The 16,017-nt window shown below is 48.0% G+C and overlaps 1 protein-coding gene across 5 annotated transcripts in view; it reads right to left on the reverse strand.

Annotated features, from left to right (window-relative positions):
• ATXN7 (ataxin 7) overlaps positions 1 to 16,017 on the reverse strand; it is a 163,447-nt gene that overhangs the window by 23,626 nt on the left and 123,804 nt on the right. For 4 of the 5 annotated variants that reach the window (XM_061396501.1, XM_061396503.1, XM_061396500.1 and 1 more), the window contains 4 exons: positions 15,667 to 15,932; positions 14,022 to 14,220; positions 13,596 to 13,717; positions 683 to 9,267 (listed from right to left, as the gene is read on the reverse strand). In XM_061396501.1, coding sequence (XP_061252485.1) covers positions 8,226 to 9,267; positions 13,596 to 13,717; positions 14,022 to 14,220; positions 15,667 to 15,932 — 1,629 coding nt within the window. In that variant the 3' untranslated portion in view covers positions 683 to 8,225. The remainder of the gene's footprint in view (positions 1 to 682; positions 9,268 to 13,595; positions 13,718 to 14,021; positions 14,221 to 15,666; positions 15,933 to 16,017) is intronic. The other variant, XM_061396502.1, reaches the window with a different exon arrangement.

A 16,017-nucleotide genomic window follows, 5' to 3' on the forward strand; every position in this document is an offset into this window, starting at 1 on the left:
TCCACTTTATTCACATGGTCACTGTCTTAGTTTAGAAACTTAATGGCTGCTATCTGGATCACTACGACAGCTTTATCAGTTATTTTTGTCCCTGGGTTCTCATCTGTCCATTCTGTCCTCACCTGCCCATTCTGACCTGGGAGGGTCCTATGTGGTAGAGATTAAAATATACATATTAGACTCATTTAATACATCCCACTTGCAATAGGAGCAAGTGTTTCTTACGAGAAAGAGAGGACTGTGAGAGCAGACAGTGGAGTCAGAAGGCGCAGAACCTGAGCTCTGATTTAGGGCAGAGTTTTATGAGGAGGACTTGAGGGGTGGAGAGTAAAGGCTAAGGACAGAGATTAGGCAAGAGTGAAAATGTGAGAAAAAGGGAAAGAGGTTTAAGTGCTTCTTTGATTTTCCACGGTCGCCAGTACAGACGTGAATGGCTTTCACCTTCGGCAGCTACAATGCTAGGACTAGGCTGTGAAAATCTCTGGGCTCTGACAGTGACATCTGGTTGAATCGCACGCTCCTAAGGATGCAGGCCCCCTGACATGAAAGGTCCTGAACGATCTGGTGCCACCTGCTCCTACCCTGTCGGCCCCCTCCCCGTTCAGCCAGAGCCTTCCTCCAGTCTGTGTGTCTTCCCACCTGTGCTGGCCCACTTTGCTCCCTCCGCCTGGGATGACCTCACCTGCCTTTCTGCCGGTTGATTCCTTCAGGTCAAGATCCAAAACTGCCAATCCCCTGCTCAGTGAACTGGGGTAATCTCCTGCTGTCCCGGGTCAGGTTACCTGCAAGAGAACAGAAGTGAGAAAAGCACGAGAGGACGAGTGAGTGAACCTTCTCCTGGGACGTTCAGGGGCACATCCAAAGTGAAAGGAGTTACCTATAGGGAATTTATTAAGAATGAGTCTGAACAGTCAGCTGATCTAAGGATGGAATGTAAGTCCATGGAGCAGGGCAGTGGGGACTGAAGCCAGCCTGACCCCTTCCTGTAATTACTCACCTTTATTCCAGTCCACAGATCCACTGCTTCCCTTAGTCTTTTAAGCAACAAAAATAATTTGGAATTTTTAAGAATGGTTTGCAAATGGTAAAAATGGCCAAATTTCTTGAGATGAAAGATTATGCTGTGCCTAATACTAATATACTTGTATTGCCAGAGAGGGAGGTATGTAAAAAAAAAAAAGAAAGAAAGAAAGAAAGAAACCAGACCCACTTGGGATAAAAACTTACCTCTCTCAATATTCTGTAACAACCTAAATGGGAAAAGAATTTGAAAAAGGATACCTGTATACATGTAACTGAACCTCTTTGCTGTACACCTGAAACAAACACAACATTGTTAATCAACTATACTCCAATGTAAAATGAAGATTAAATACCCCCCCCCACACACACAGACTTACCTGCAATCAAAACTGACCACATGCCATCAAATAATACAAACAGAATGCATTTCTCACCCTATCGATTTCCTTCTGCTGACAAACCTACAGGGCGCGAATACAGTGGTGCTCACTGTTTAGCCAGTTATTAATTTACCCACGGTGAAGTTCTGTGCCCAAGAAGGGAAACATCTTAAGCCCTTAAAGTTTGTAGCTTGCACAGAAGGGAAGCTGAAGGAAGGGGCTTTACAAGGGTGTCTGATGTTAAAAATGAAGAGTCAGACTAGATCGGGAGAGGTTCAGGATCACAACGAGGCAGAAACATGTAAAATATTTCATGCAGCCAACCTTATTTATTGAGAAATCCTAGTTTTATTGCCCGTTAACATGTTTGTTCCACAAACTAATTTCTCATAAAGCAAAGCACAACTTTTCTTATAAATAGTATAAATTATTTTATTTACAGAACTTGTTACAAAACAAATAGACTATATATTTCTTCTTCTCTTTTAAATATCCAAAGTAATCCTCTATCCCTTGCATTTGTTCATGTTCTATACAGCAGCCAACAAAAAGTCCAGCTGAGATGCTCTTGATTATGTGTACAAATGATCAAACTATTCACACATTTTAAACAGGAGATTGCTTTTATAACCAAGCTCAAAGGGAAGAAAAAAAAAAAGAAAGAAACCGGCAAAATGCTTTCAAGGCCCTACACTCACACTGACAGTATGTAGTGCTCATTTAAATGATCTGAAAATGTAAAAGGTTTTACACAAAATGTAAAAATGATTATTTTTCTGCTAAACATAATGAAACTTTTAACAATCATTTTTCCAAAGCCCAACTATCCCCCCCACCGCAGGACAGAATGAGAGACATTAAGAAATTCCTTGGCAACAGAACTCTTGCAGGAAGACAGCTGCCTTTATAAGTTACATTTTTTCAAATTATACATTTTTTTTCAATGTTCTCAGAGGTACTCTGTATTATATTTTTTGGAATACAAAATATTTTAAATATTCTATTTTAAACTCTGCATTTCACGAGTGAATAACAAAACGGACACGCTGTTAAGTTGCTGGCTGACAGAAGATTTGTAACCCTTGGTGCCACTGGGCAATTCATTGCCAGTTGAATTCCTGTGAACCAAAAGGTCTTGATTTTAAAATACCTTATAAAATTACCAGCATTTGGTGGTTTTCAACTCCTCCCCTAAAATTTAAGTAACAATATTTAGGTGGAAAAAGCAAACTCCAAAAAAGTTCAACTGAACATTCAAGTCTTTTTAAAGAATCTGTCAAAGCTTAAAACTAGGTTCAGGCACTTTCAGTTTTGTGTTTTTCCCATTTGTTTTAATCGCGTCACATACTAACACCCGTGTGCTCGGGGCGCACACACACACACACTCACTCTCACACATAACAAAAGAAAAGCAGTGTGTCACTTGTTACATGTAGTCTACAGGGAAATCAAGCAACTAGGGAGAAGCAATGCCCACTTCATCTGCACGAATCCACTCCCGAGACACTGAAAGGGACAGAAGACTTTCACAGAACAGAGGCGTCCCTTACATGGTAAAGGAGGCAGGTCCTAGAACTACTGGCTTGGCAGTGAGCCACTTCAAATTATAAAAAGGTATTTACTTTTATTAATTAATAAATAAATACTAGATGATCTCAACTGTACCAAAACAGGATATCAGAAAAAAAGACCTGTGCAAAAATACATATTTAAATATGTACAATTCATTTTTAACAAAATATGTCTTCTCAAATAGGGATACTTCCATATTTATAATAGAACAAGAAATTCCAAAATAAAGATACAAAAGTAGGTTTCGTATAATTCTTTGTTCATCATTGCAGCACTTTTTCTTTTTTTGTAAGTTAAGAAAACTGCAGGAGTTGTCACGGAATTCTATTGGAAAGAATATAAAAGTTATCTTGGTTTTAAATTGATACCAAAGTCTGTCTAGAAACAACCCAACCACTGCAAATTTGGTTTCTGCAAGTTAATTCAGTTCAAAAAAATACTTGTACTCCCGTGTTTTAAATGGTCTTACTTGTTCATTATAATAAAAAGTAGTTGTAGGAGAAAATAAAAATATTTGAACAACAGTCTAAAATTTAATAGCACTGTTTAGAATAGGTCTGTTTGTGGCAGGCAGAGTCCAAAATGGCTAATTTCCTAATCCCGATGCTCTGTGTACTACCGGGAGACAATAATGAAATTAAAACCTCAATCTAAGAAATCAAAGGATCAAGATTCGCTTATCTAAATATCTACATTATTCTGAGTCAACTTTCTATCATGGGTCCTATTCACATCTTCTGGAACAACATGATCTGTCTACAATTCCATCACTAAAAGCAACTTTATTTATAACCATCAAGTCCCCTTGGCTCTGAAAATAAATTCTACCCATCCCCCATTGCACTTGTCACTGAGGAATCAGCTAGGTACGTTCTGACTTCCTCTTACCTCCTTCTGTCCCTCTCCTGGGATGAAAAACCAGACCAACCTCTCCTAACCACACCAAATGGGCCCATCTGTGCACTCTTCTTACAAGCTCTCTTACAGTATCATTTTAAAAACATTTACTAATTGATTGCATAATAACTAAACAAGATACTGTTCTCCCCTTCCTTTAAAAAAAAGAATCAATATTTTACATCAATTTATAGCTAAAGTATCTCCATAAACTTTGTTATCTTACATAATAATTCTGTAGCGATTCACATTATTAGGCTGGTAACCAAGTATTTATTCATTCTACCTGTTGTTGACTGAAAATTCCCTGAATCTGAAGTTTGTAACCCAAGAATTGTAAGGAAAATAGATGCACTGACTGGCTCTGTCCTGGCTCTACCCGGGGCCATGATTGGAGCCTTGGGAAATTTACCCTGTGGTTGGCAACTTCCTGTGTTCCTCTAAGTGAAATGCCTGGTTCTCCTTTCAGGAGGTGCCGGTGGAATCAACTATTGAAAAGCTCCAGCTCATCCCCTCAAATTCAATGGCACCTTCTCAGGCAGAGATGCCTTAACCTATCAAACTCTTTCTCTGGGGCGTACTAGAAAAAACCTTCTGGGTGGGTGGGGGGTGGGTGGGTGGTCTCTGAAACCCTCAGGAACATCACAGGCATTAATCCCAAGAAAGGAGGTATGTCACAGAGCACCCCACCACCTCCACATGGGTGCCGTCACCTGCGCCCCGCGCTGGGTGCCTGCTGCCCACCTCAATGGCATCCCCAGAAACGTGTGCAGCGGCAGGATACGGGGTGTAGATACGCACAACACCGGGAGTGCTCCAAACAGAAATTGACACTTAGTCCCAGGACAGGATCCAAAGAGGTTGAGGGGAACACACAGAGTGCCTCGGAAACATCTAAGTATTCCAGTGACTTGGTGAGTGACAGATTCTGCTGCATCCCAGTTATTTCATGTTACAAAGGCAATTTTTAAAAACAGGAGCCTGGGCGGGACAACTGGCCTAATCATATTGTTTAACATGAAAACAAAGGTTAAAAAAAAAATCAATCTCTTTGGAAACTGTGGAAAATTTTCCCCCACAATGATTTTTATCTGCCCCCTCCCATCAAAATTTGGCTTTCCATATCAAAATTGTCTGCATTTTCTTTTCCTTTTTTAAATTCACACAGAATTGCTTTTGTACCATGAAAAGTAAGCCTCTACACTGGTGTATCCTTGCTCTCTGGCCATCAATGGCTTTTAAACCAGTTCACACATGAAAAACTTCTGACGGCTTCTGATCCCGAATTACTTGCAAAAGGCTGGGCGAAAACACAGGCTCTTTTATCACGGCGCCTCACACTAACGTCCACACTCCATTCCGGACTCCAGATGTAAACACCTAGCCACAGACTCCCTTCTCCAGAGGGCTGCTCGGGGTGCAGCTCTGCTTGCCCCCAGAGGTCTCTCCAGTTACGGTATCTGACTGCTGGAGAGGGACCTGGGGCCTACAGATGCCAGGGTGAGGGAAGACCTAGGCAGGGAGAGTGAGGGAGGGAGAGAGGGAGCAAAGACTACAGTCACACTCTTGCCGAGACACTGGCGCCAGCCAGCCTCCTCCAAGAGCGGCTCGGTGATACACTGCAGGTGCAACAACGAGACAGGAACTTCTCACAGGTGGCAGCAAGCTGTCCAGACCTCTAACACTGATAAAAGCAACCTGGTGGCTGGACTTGATCCAGTGTCCTGTAACGAGTACTCACTGCTACAGACAAAGCTTCAGGGGCATCCTCATTAAAACAACGGCCCGGCAGATTTCTACCCTCGAGGCCCACAGGAGGCTGGGAAAACAGACTCAAAGGTGTCGTGGAATCCAGAGTGCTGAGTGGAGGTGTAACTTGTCGTCCAAAGTGTCCACATTATTCCTCCCCATGCTATTTCCAGCTGTCAGGGATGGGCCTTTGGCTTTCAAAAAAGAGGGGGGTGGGGAGACATCGAAAGGTAAGTAAGCGGCTGTCCCCAGCCCTGCCCTGATTCTAAAAAGGTACTCCCAAGACCACGCACCGCTCATGTCTCCTCTGCCCGGGCCGTGCCAGGAGCAGGCAGCTAGAGAACTTGGTTTTAGCTTTCAACAGTCTCCAACGACCTTGGGCACAACCCTTCTAAGAGACTGGCTCTCAGAAAACAGTCCAGAAGAGATGCAGCCTGGGTTTCTAGCTTAGAGAAAAGGCTCACATGTTTGCCTTTTGGTTCTATTTACGGATGCTGCTTCCTTGAGGCTTTTCCAGGTTGTCAACTGAGAATTGAACAAGGTCAAATGGGCGAGCACACAGGTGTGAAAGCTCACACCCAAGGCGGAGGGGAGGCAGGGAGAGGGAACTCTGGCCTTCGCTGGCCTGCAGTGAGCTATTTTTAGGTCCTTGGTGGCAAAGCCCACAAGTTGACTCAGGGGCTGGGCGGGCACTCAGCAGTATCTCCCAGGCTCCCCAGCAGGTCCCCGATTCTGCTGTTGAAGGGACTCAAACCAGCCCAGTTATCTCGGCTCTAAAATCTGCTCCATGGAGAAGAGCGAGGTCAGGCCCCTAGTGGTCTAAGAGCAGACTTCTGTACAGCATTTTGGAGGCATGGGTCCCTTTGATAGTCTGAAGAAAGCTACTGGTTGCCTCTTGCAGCTAAATGATCAGGGATGTAAAAATATGCAATACTTTTTTGGGCAGTTCGTCCATCCTGTGGTCTGTAGCCATGCCCCACACCCCCCGCCCACCGAGTTTGTGTAGCGTAACAGAAAGTATTGCACTGCACAGAGAAAACCTTTCTCAAATACAAACATGATGTGAAACTGCTTTTAAGGAAAAGAACCTAAACATGGGCTGTTTGTCCAAGGGGGACGTAGTCCTCCTCAGATGGTGGAAATGAGAGGTGGCAAATGGGTAGCTCCTGAGCCAAACTTAGCTGAGAGATGTGTGGGCTTCACCAGATCAAGACAAAATGAAAAAAAAAACTACAGAGTTTTGGAAAATGGTTAAATTTCTCATGAAGGTTCAGATGCGCAGTTTCTCTCTGAAATTAGAGCAAGTTTCTGGGAGTCGCCGCTCTGTGCAGACGAGGCGCCCACTCGCCAGTACTCCACCTTGCCCTGACACCGGGGGCGGTCTGGTCTGCAGCGGCTTCCGTGTGAAGACGGCCCGCTCCGTGACAGGGGTGCGTGCAGTGGGACTTCCCTCCCGGGATTCACATGAATCGGGAAACTATGCTCAGAAGGGTATTACTAAGGGATGGATTCTTACAGGGTTTGCAGTGCATTTTTATGCTTATCATTAAACTATAAATCAAGAAGTTTTCACTTGTCCAGGAATCCTGTTCAAAGGCCCAAATGACACACAAATAGCCCGTATGTATTTGTGGCTCAAAGAGAAGAACTGAAGCAGCTGCTACTGAAATTTATGCGTCATTATTTTCCCCACACCTTTGGCGCCGAGTTTTCATTCACACATATACTGGAGGGAAACTTCTGTCTCATGAAGAAACTTCTTGGTATTTTCTGGACAAGTTCTAGTCTGACATTTATGTTCAGTTTTGAAGATGAGGAAGGGAAAACAAAACCAAACAAAACAAAAAGAGCCTCACATTTTAAAGCAGAGCTCTGAGGGTGACACTGCTGAAATTCCTGCTTGTAAGCAAAGACAGAAAGTGCTCTGCTGAATGAAATGACAAGATGAGAGAGGAGCTGGACAGAACAAAGAGGAAGGTGGAGGAACTGGCCACAGGAGCAAACAGCAGCCGGAGGAGGAGTGGGGAGGAGACAAGACACAGCCAGAGAAACCACGGTCAGTAACAAATCCGATGCCCGACAAGCCCTTTTCTAGAAACAGGTCACATTCAGGTTTCTTTTCAATCTGTTAACTTCAATGAGATATTAGTCTTCTGCTCTGCCATAGTTAAATTCTGCTTCCCTGCCTCCTTGGAAAACAGGAAGGAAAACACAGAGGGAGGGAATTAACATGAAAATCTGAAACTCTTTGATGGGAAAAATATTAACAGCCTTTTTCAAATTTAAATCACCCCTTTCTACATCAGCTTGATTTTCGCCCAGCTTTCTTCAGAAAAACGTACGAAAGGACTGCGCTCCAGGACACTGAGGGCCCCACCGTCATGCAGGACGGTGTCCACCGCCCCAGCTGCTGAAATGCGCTTGGTGTGGCCTCCTTAGCCAGGAGCATCTTCCGAGTCATCAGAGTCTGGCAGAGAGGCGCCCGTGTGACCTTCATCTGGCCTTCAACTCGGCCTTTTCTTAAAAGACACCGTGAAGCCGGACACTTGCTTTTAGGCAAACCCACCAAACCGACCGCACAGATCTCTGAGTTGATCAACCATGTCAAGGGAGAGGCCACGAGCCTCCCCACGGGGCCCCCAGGCCCTGTCCTACCTGATGGAGGAGGGAGCTGTTCGTCAGCCCCGGTGCCCCCGGGCTGGGGCCCACGTGTTTCGCGTGGACGTTGTTCACGGCCGGCAGTTTGGCCACCTTGGTGGGCTTGCTGCTGCCGCCGCTGCTGTTGACACCACTCGAGCCGGGTGAGCACTTTCTTTTCTTTCCTAGGAGTTTGTCCAGAGGAGTGTGTGAGTGCGGGTAGGCGCCGTGGGAGTTGACGGGTAACTCGCCGCCGGCCTGGTGCACGAAGGGGCCAAGGGAGAGTGTGGAATCGCCGCTGTTGACCATCACGCTCATCCTCTTGATGGACTCGCAGGGGTTCCCGCTGGAGGTGCCCCGGCACCCCGGCTGCTCGTGCCGGCCACCCACCGAGTTCGCTCGGCTGGCCACGCAATTGAGGCTGATGCCTGGGGCAGAAGCTACTGCTGAGGGGTGGGGAGGTCCAGAGTGAGCCACACAGTTTTTCCTAAAAGACTCCATGGAATGAGAAGAAGAGGACGAGGATGATGAGGAGGAGGACGAGGGAACTAACAGTGGGGAGCTGTTTTTGCGTTTCTTTCCTGAGCCGCCGCCGGCACTGCTACTGGCGTTGTGACAGTTCGTGCTGTTACCAGAAGAATCCTTGGGCCGCAAAGACTTGCTGGATTTCAGCTTCTGAGGTTTCCGGGCCATGGGGGAGGAGGGCACGGAGGACAGGCCGGAGGGCGTGGAGGGGGAGGAGGAGGAGGAAGACACTTGTCTGGACTGCATACTGCTCACAGGGTCCACAGCCCCGGAGGCGGCGGGCTGGGCGTTCAGTGTGGTTCCGTGAGCTGGGACCAACTTACTGCTGGGGGAGACGCAGGTGGACGAGAGCGGGACAGGGGAAGGTGACACGGTGGCTGCTGCCAGGTAGCTAACCCCACAGTGTGACGTCGGCACAGAGTTTGTCCGGTGAGGAACACGTGTGGACACAGGCGATGTGGTACTGGGAACGGGCGGGATCTTCCTGCAAAACAGAAGAGGGCATGAGCAGCGTCCACCAGGGCCCTTCGTGGAAACTTTCAGAAGGAGACCTCCTACACCTCTGGCACCGAATACATCCTTTGGTCAGAGGGATCGCGCCAAGATGCTGAGCCACAAGGAGTGTCACTTCAAACTCTTCACACTTTCCTGTGCTCTGAGAACACTGGCCTTAAGTCCATGCGCTGGGGCCACATGTTCATACCACATCCTTCCATCCAGCGCCACGAACGCCCTGATTCTGGCTACTGATCTTCCTTCTTCCTAAACCAGGTCATGGCGCTAGACCTCATGTATCTTCTGCCTAAGACACGGTCACCCCAACTTCTGCTCATCCTTCCGTTTTGGCCCATCATCACTTTCTTAGGAAATATGACTTTCCTAACTTGCTTACTTCCCGCTCTGCCCCATTCCTAGACTTGGGAAGGCTCTGGTAGTTTTAAAAAGTGTGACTGAGGATTACTGTCCAGCGTCTCTGCAGATGGAGCAATTCACAGCTGATTTACTACTGTCCATCCAGCACAAGGTCTAGGACACAAAGGCACTCAAACACTAAGAGAACTCATGAACAAACAGGGAAAAAGGAAGGACACAGCTAGTTAGTAACAACTGCCAGGTCCCAGATACTGCCTGCAGAGCTGGGAAGCCCCAAATCTCAGGGGATTTCTGGTCAGTGTTCTGACAATGGATTCTGACAATACTATCTGGGTATCTATTCAAACAGTCACATGAGGGACCCTCCCCACTTTTATTTTAGCTATGATTTATAAAATCTAACAGCACCAAAATATCAAAAAACCCTATAGCATAATTAACACTCAGGTAGCAAAACAGCAAATGGCCTGACTAGAAGTCAGCTGCCAAGACTGCCCTGCCCCACACTTCACGCGGCAGCTCTGGCTGATCCAACTACCAGCAGTGCTCCTCAGCCTTCAAGTCAGAGAGCTGGCCTAGATCGCTGCCAAATCTCTCTCGATGCTTTCTGAGACGAACTATGCTGCTAAGTCGCTTCAGTCGTGTCCAACTCTGTGCGACCCCATAGACGGCAGCCCACCAGGCTCCCCCGTCCCTGGGATTCTCCAGGCAAGAACACTGGAGTGGGCTGCCATTTCCTTCTCCAATGCATGAAAGTGAAAAGTGAAAGTGAAGTCGCTCAGTTGTGTCCAACTCTTAGCGACCCCATGGACTGCAGCCCACCAGGCTTCTCCGTCCATGGAATTTTCCAGGCAAGAGTGCTGGAGTAGGGTGCTGAGACGAACTATAGCTATTCATAAAAGGAATTAAATAACTGCAAGTGTTCACACCAGCCTTAAAACCTTCCCCCAGCAAGAGTGCGGCTCCTACTCTAAGTCTGTGCTTCCAAACGTGGCTGCACGTCACAATCATCCGTGGTGTTCAGGCCACACCAGGATCACGGGGGTGGGGGTCCAGGCACTAGTAACTTCTAGATTTCTCCAGATGCTGAGGTTGATTGAGAAGCTGGGCTTCTATCCCCATGTTACTCACGAAGGATAAGCACTGACATTACAGGAGAGGCTTATTGGAAATGCTGAGTCCCTGGGCCCCACCCTAGACCTCCTTCATCAGACAGTATATCTCAGCAAGACCCCTGGGGCACTGGCACCTGTGAGAAGCCCTGATTGAAACTCAATGCAGGGGCCCCTGCTCCCTGGGTGCAGTGGCGTCTCATGGCCACCAGGTGGCTTAGGAGGACGGAGCCTCAGGGCCAGGCTGCTGGAACCAAACCTGGGGAAAAGGAAAGGCTTCCATAGGGGCAGGGATGTGGACTCTGGATGACATTACTAGTTTCTCATTAAAAAGCTCTTTCAAGTCATTTCCTACCTTTTGCATAAAGAGACCAAAAAAAAAAAAAAAAGACTAGGCAGTCTTACTGACCTACGTTTGCATGAATAATCCCAAGACATACAAGCAACTAATAAAACTGTCTGTGAGGAGTGGGTGGAAAACAGGAGCATGGCGATCAGGGGAAGTAAAACTTTTTACTATGTGCCTCTTTGTATCCATTTTTCCTTTTTTAGCCAGTCTTAAAAATTAAAAAAAAAAGAAAACTCACATCAAAATCTGATGACCATCCCAGCCCGTCCTTGGTGGTAACGGCACACAGACAGCAGACGGAGCACGCAGGCTGAGTCAGAGCAAGAGCCAGCTGCCCTCACTGCCATCCAGAGCCTCCACACGCTGCGGACCACTGAACCACTGCCAGCTTACAGTCCCCCACGCACCCCCGGCTTAGCCACAGCAACCGAAGCACGAGGGCTCAGGACAGCGCTGGGGCTCCTCGCAGGAGAGAGGACATGCAGCTGCGTCAGGGCGTGGGACCCGGACTGCATCAGGAGGCTCCTTGAGTGCCTCAAAGACGCCACCTCAAGAGGAGTTCTCCTCTGCTGAGAAGTGCTGAGGGGCTCCTGGCAAATCCCAGGGGCTGCCTGTGCCAGCCCCCCTCAATCCCGTGTCGAGAGCACTCATTTCCTCAAGCATCTGGCCTGGCACCTCTCTCCAAGCTCCTACCCACCCCAGGCCTGTATGCCAGCTCATCACTGAGCAGCCTGTCTCTGCTGAACTGATTTTTTAAAATCAAAGGTCACGGTAATGGAAAGAAAGTTTCCTCCTCACTGGGAGCAAGTGACTGATAAGGCAGGCAGACTGCGACACATCAGAGAGACGGAACAGCAGTCAGCCAGGGGACCCTGCTGCTTCAGACACTACAGTGCAAAGATGTCTCTCCGCAGGAGCCACCAAGAAGCAACTCAGAGTCTCTCACCCAAACCCTGGCCGTAAACCACTCATCAACGTAACAGGGATAGAAATCCCCGGGACTCTTCTAAACCCTGACGAGTATGTTAAATCCACAGATCTGTAACCTCAGTGAGCTCTCCAGGTCCCACAGGGTAAGAAACTGAGATTTCACGCATCTTAAAGTTGTCTGATCTGAGGCTACCACCCCCCACCAAAAAATATTCCAAAACCACTGCCCAAGTCTGTCTCTGGGTCAAAACACCGTTACTTCATTAGAGCTCTTACCTAGTAAGAACTAGGAACAAACATGAAATAAAGCCGAGTAACACTGCCATGGGGCTGGTCTTCACTATGAACAAATGTAAGCCCTACTAATCACCATAGACATGGTCCTCTGGATCGTGGACTATCCAAGGTCTCTGACAAGTTCCTCTGACTATAATAGGAAACACAAGCAGAGAGGCAAATAGACGTACTTGTAGGGTCTACTCAGGGAGGCACTAGGGTAAATGATGCCCAAAGGGAGGACGTGGGATGACTAGGTACTACTAGACAGCCCGCTTTAACAAAGCTCAGTGCTTCCCAAAGTCGGTTCTATCCAACACTAGTCTCCCAGATGCTCCCCTAAAACAGGTTCCCAGGTCACAAGAGCCTGACAGTCCACATTATATATGATATCATCCTATGTTCATTTGAGAGTTACAACGAACAGCACTCATTAAAGGCTCTGAGAAGTCCTGCAATAACAAAAACTTTCCTTTCAGAAAAAAAAAAAAACTTTCCTTTCAGAAAGACTGGGTTATAAACTTTTTGGGCCACGGAACTCCTCTTCAACTTAAAATCACACTGGGGAAACAGGAGCATGTGTAAGGCCACACAACACGATCGCCTTACTTTCAACTGAAAGCCAGCGCAAACAGCTCCTTTGCCTGAAACCCTTCTCCCCAGGGCTCTAAATCGGTGTCATCCAACCTCTCGGATCTTCTCTTGTTCCAAGAGATTCCTCGCTGGTTCTCAAATAAGCCACGTTCTTTTCTGACTTAAGACCTTCATGTGCACTGTTCTCCTTGCATGGAACCCACTCCTCCTGGCCCGTCCCATGACTACTCTTTCTCACTCACTCATTTCAGCACAAGGGTCCCTTCACACAGGTTCTCCATGAAGCCCTCTGGCCTGGAGCTATGAAAACTGTATTTGCTACGGTGTCTGGCCTACAGTCATCTCAGTAAGAGATACAGATTATAAGCATTTCTGTTATTCTCCCTTATGACAAGCTACGATGTCTGTTCTCTGTTGCCTGGCTTTCACGTTTCTCCCTGCCCTAGAACCTGAGCTCCGTCCATCTGGAAGCCCCTCGGCCTGAAACCCCAGCACCGAGAACGAGACACATCTGCTGCAGGAGTGAATGCACGAATGATGAAGCCCTTCCTCCAGGGCTGCGCAAGCCCTTATGTTCATCAGAGAGATGATGACCTTCCTTAAATCAGCCCCTTAAGCAATGAAGAGGATGCAGCCCCAAGGCCCCACCCGCCCCGGAGGTGGCGGACAGGCACTCACTTCCACAGCTGCGCGTTCAGATGCTTCTCCACCATGAGGTTGAGGGCGCAGCGAAGCCGGTTCCACCTGGAGTCAAACACGTAATAGCCTCTTCCAATCTGCCGGCTCCCAAATGTGCAAAACTGCAAAGAAAGAAAGCAAACGCTTGGGCTCTCGGACTCTGAGGGTGCACGGCCCGGGAAGGAGCGGCCGGGACAGACAGCACTGACTGAGGACCGCGGGCTGTGAAGCATGAATGTGACAATGCCTAGCCCTGAGCGTCATGGAAGAGACTGCGAGCAGCAGCAGATGCGCCCGCCAGAGAGCATGCCGCCTCGGGGCGACCCGCATGGATGAGGGCATGCTGCGGTCCCCGGCACGCCCCCCGGCACTGCCCTGTCCCTGCTGCGTGGGGAGGGTCGGCACGGGGGCGGGTGTGGAACTTACAGATGCTGGCTGAGGATGATGACCTGAATAATGACAGTCCAGTTTTTCAACAGACTCTTCTTTGTCATCGCCTTCTCCCTCCTCACTGGATAACCGAGAAGCTGGCTCAGTGGCAGGCAGGGGAGGGTGTGGAGACTCATAGACTGGAGGAGGGTCAATGGGGGCACTCCCACCTTGCTGAGCAGGGCAGCCTGGAGGCCTTGGTGAGCAGAAAGTGCAGCACTGATCAGATCACACCACATGTCTGGGAATCAGCCGCCTCGACTCAGATACAACCATGTATCCAAAACCACCAGGGGAGCTCTGGGCGCCACCACTAGCCCTTGGGTACACAGATGCAGATCCAGGGTGCCTGGAGCGAAGGGGTCTCTCTCCTGAACCGCACGATGTCAAATGGAGCTTTCTGCCAGGTCTAATCAAAGTCACTTACAACCTTTCTCCTTCCCACCTGGTCCTCCTATTCTCCCCAAAAAAGGCAAGATGTATGTGGAACTTAAGCGAATTCTTTGATTCCTCTTCAAATGTCACTTGGAACTGGGTTACTAAGGCGATCAGTGAAATTACAGGTAACGTGCTCTACAACAACAGGGACAGGAGGTGATAAAAGAAGGTGGGCTCATGTGGGTGATCTGGAAGGTGGGACTCATGGACAGTAGTGTGCTTTTCCAACACAGAAAGGCCTCATGTTTCTAGAGTTAAGCCCACTTTGTTTAAGATGGTGGCACTTTAATGAAAAGGTGGCCAAAGAAAGGACTTGCTAAGGATCAGCGGCCTGGCCCTGGGCGCATTCTGGGGCACCTGCTCGGAACACTCCTCCACTGTGCTGAACCAAGGGGCTCACGTGGGGACAGGCTCAGGCACACACTCAGGTTTCCACAGGGAGGCACTTCCACCCCTCATGCGACCATTTCAAGAATCGGACATGTGAGGGGAAAAGGTTAATTAAGCAACAGCAGCCAAGGGTCGGCACTTTCCTAAGCAGAAGGCCCCAATACTGATGGTCGAGACACAAGACCCTCCGTTATCTGTGCCTTTTTCCCTTCTCTCTGGATACAAAGTCCTTTACTTGAACTTGGTTAAATATACAAGCACACACAGGCATTTACTCAGCCCACCATCACTGTGTCTGAGGGATGTGGCTAAGTTCTGACCTGCTGCTCACTGCACAGCTCCAAAGCCTAATGTGCACTCCGGCCAGAGTCCCAGATGAATGAATGAAGATACATGTAAAAGGATGCTATAAAAACTCAGGCTGAATGCCTAGCCCTAGCAAGAATCCCTTCTACTGTATTTTGCAAGAAGCAAGACACATGAATGGGAAATTGGTGCCAAAGCCATGTGAGGTGTCCCCCTTGCTATTACAGGCAGGACCCAGCTTCAGCCCTGCTCTGCAGGGTCAGGAGACACGCATGTGGAGCAGGCAGCTCTAGCTTTACTCTGCTGCTTGTGTTTGGCCACGAAGAGCCCTGGTTGAAACTTACTGATGAACAATTTTTTTTTCCTCTTAAAATAAAACCCAAGTAGGAAACACGCCCTCTTCTCACAACTAGCCTGATGCCTGTCCTCAACAGCATGACACACCAGGACTCTACAGGCTGCACACCTGTTCTCTGAAGGAGGGAGAGAGCTGCAGGATGCGGCTTACCTTGGAAGACTGGGGGTGTGAGGTTTAGGTTTACTAGCTATGAAAGGCTTTGATTCGGAGGGAATCACTCCGTGAGAGTTTTGGTGTGGCTCCTGTGACGTTCTAGGAGGGGTGGGATGTGGGTCCCTGAGAGGCTGCGCTGGTTGCTGAGAGTCCGGATGGCGAATCGATTCCTTTTCCCTGGTTTTGTTTTTGTGCTCGGCTAACAACACGTCGAATCGTTTTCTTCTACCCTGGACAGCCCTCCGCTGGGTTAAGGAATGTGTCTACACACCAGAAACAACAACAAAACAAACAGAAATGGAGGAATGTCATTAATAATTTTTTAATGTCATATATCAAAGAACACCG

This window comes from Bos javanicus, chromosome 22 (assembly GCF_032452875.1).
Source record: "Bos javanicus breed banteng chromosome 22, ARS-OSU_banteng_1.0, whole genome shotgun sequence".
Taxonomy (NCBI): Eukaryota; Metazoa; Chordata; class Mammalia; order Artiodactyla; family Bovidae; genus Bos; species Bos javanicus.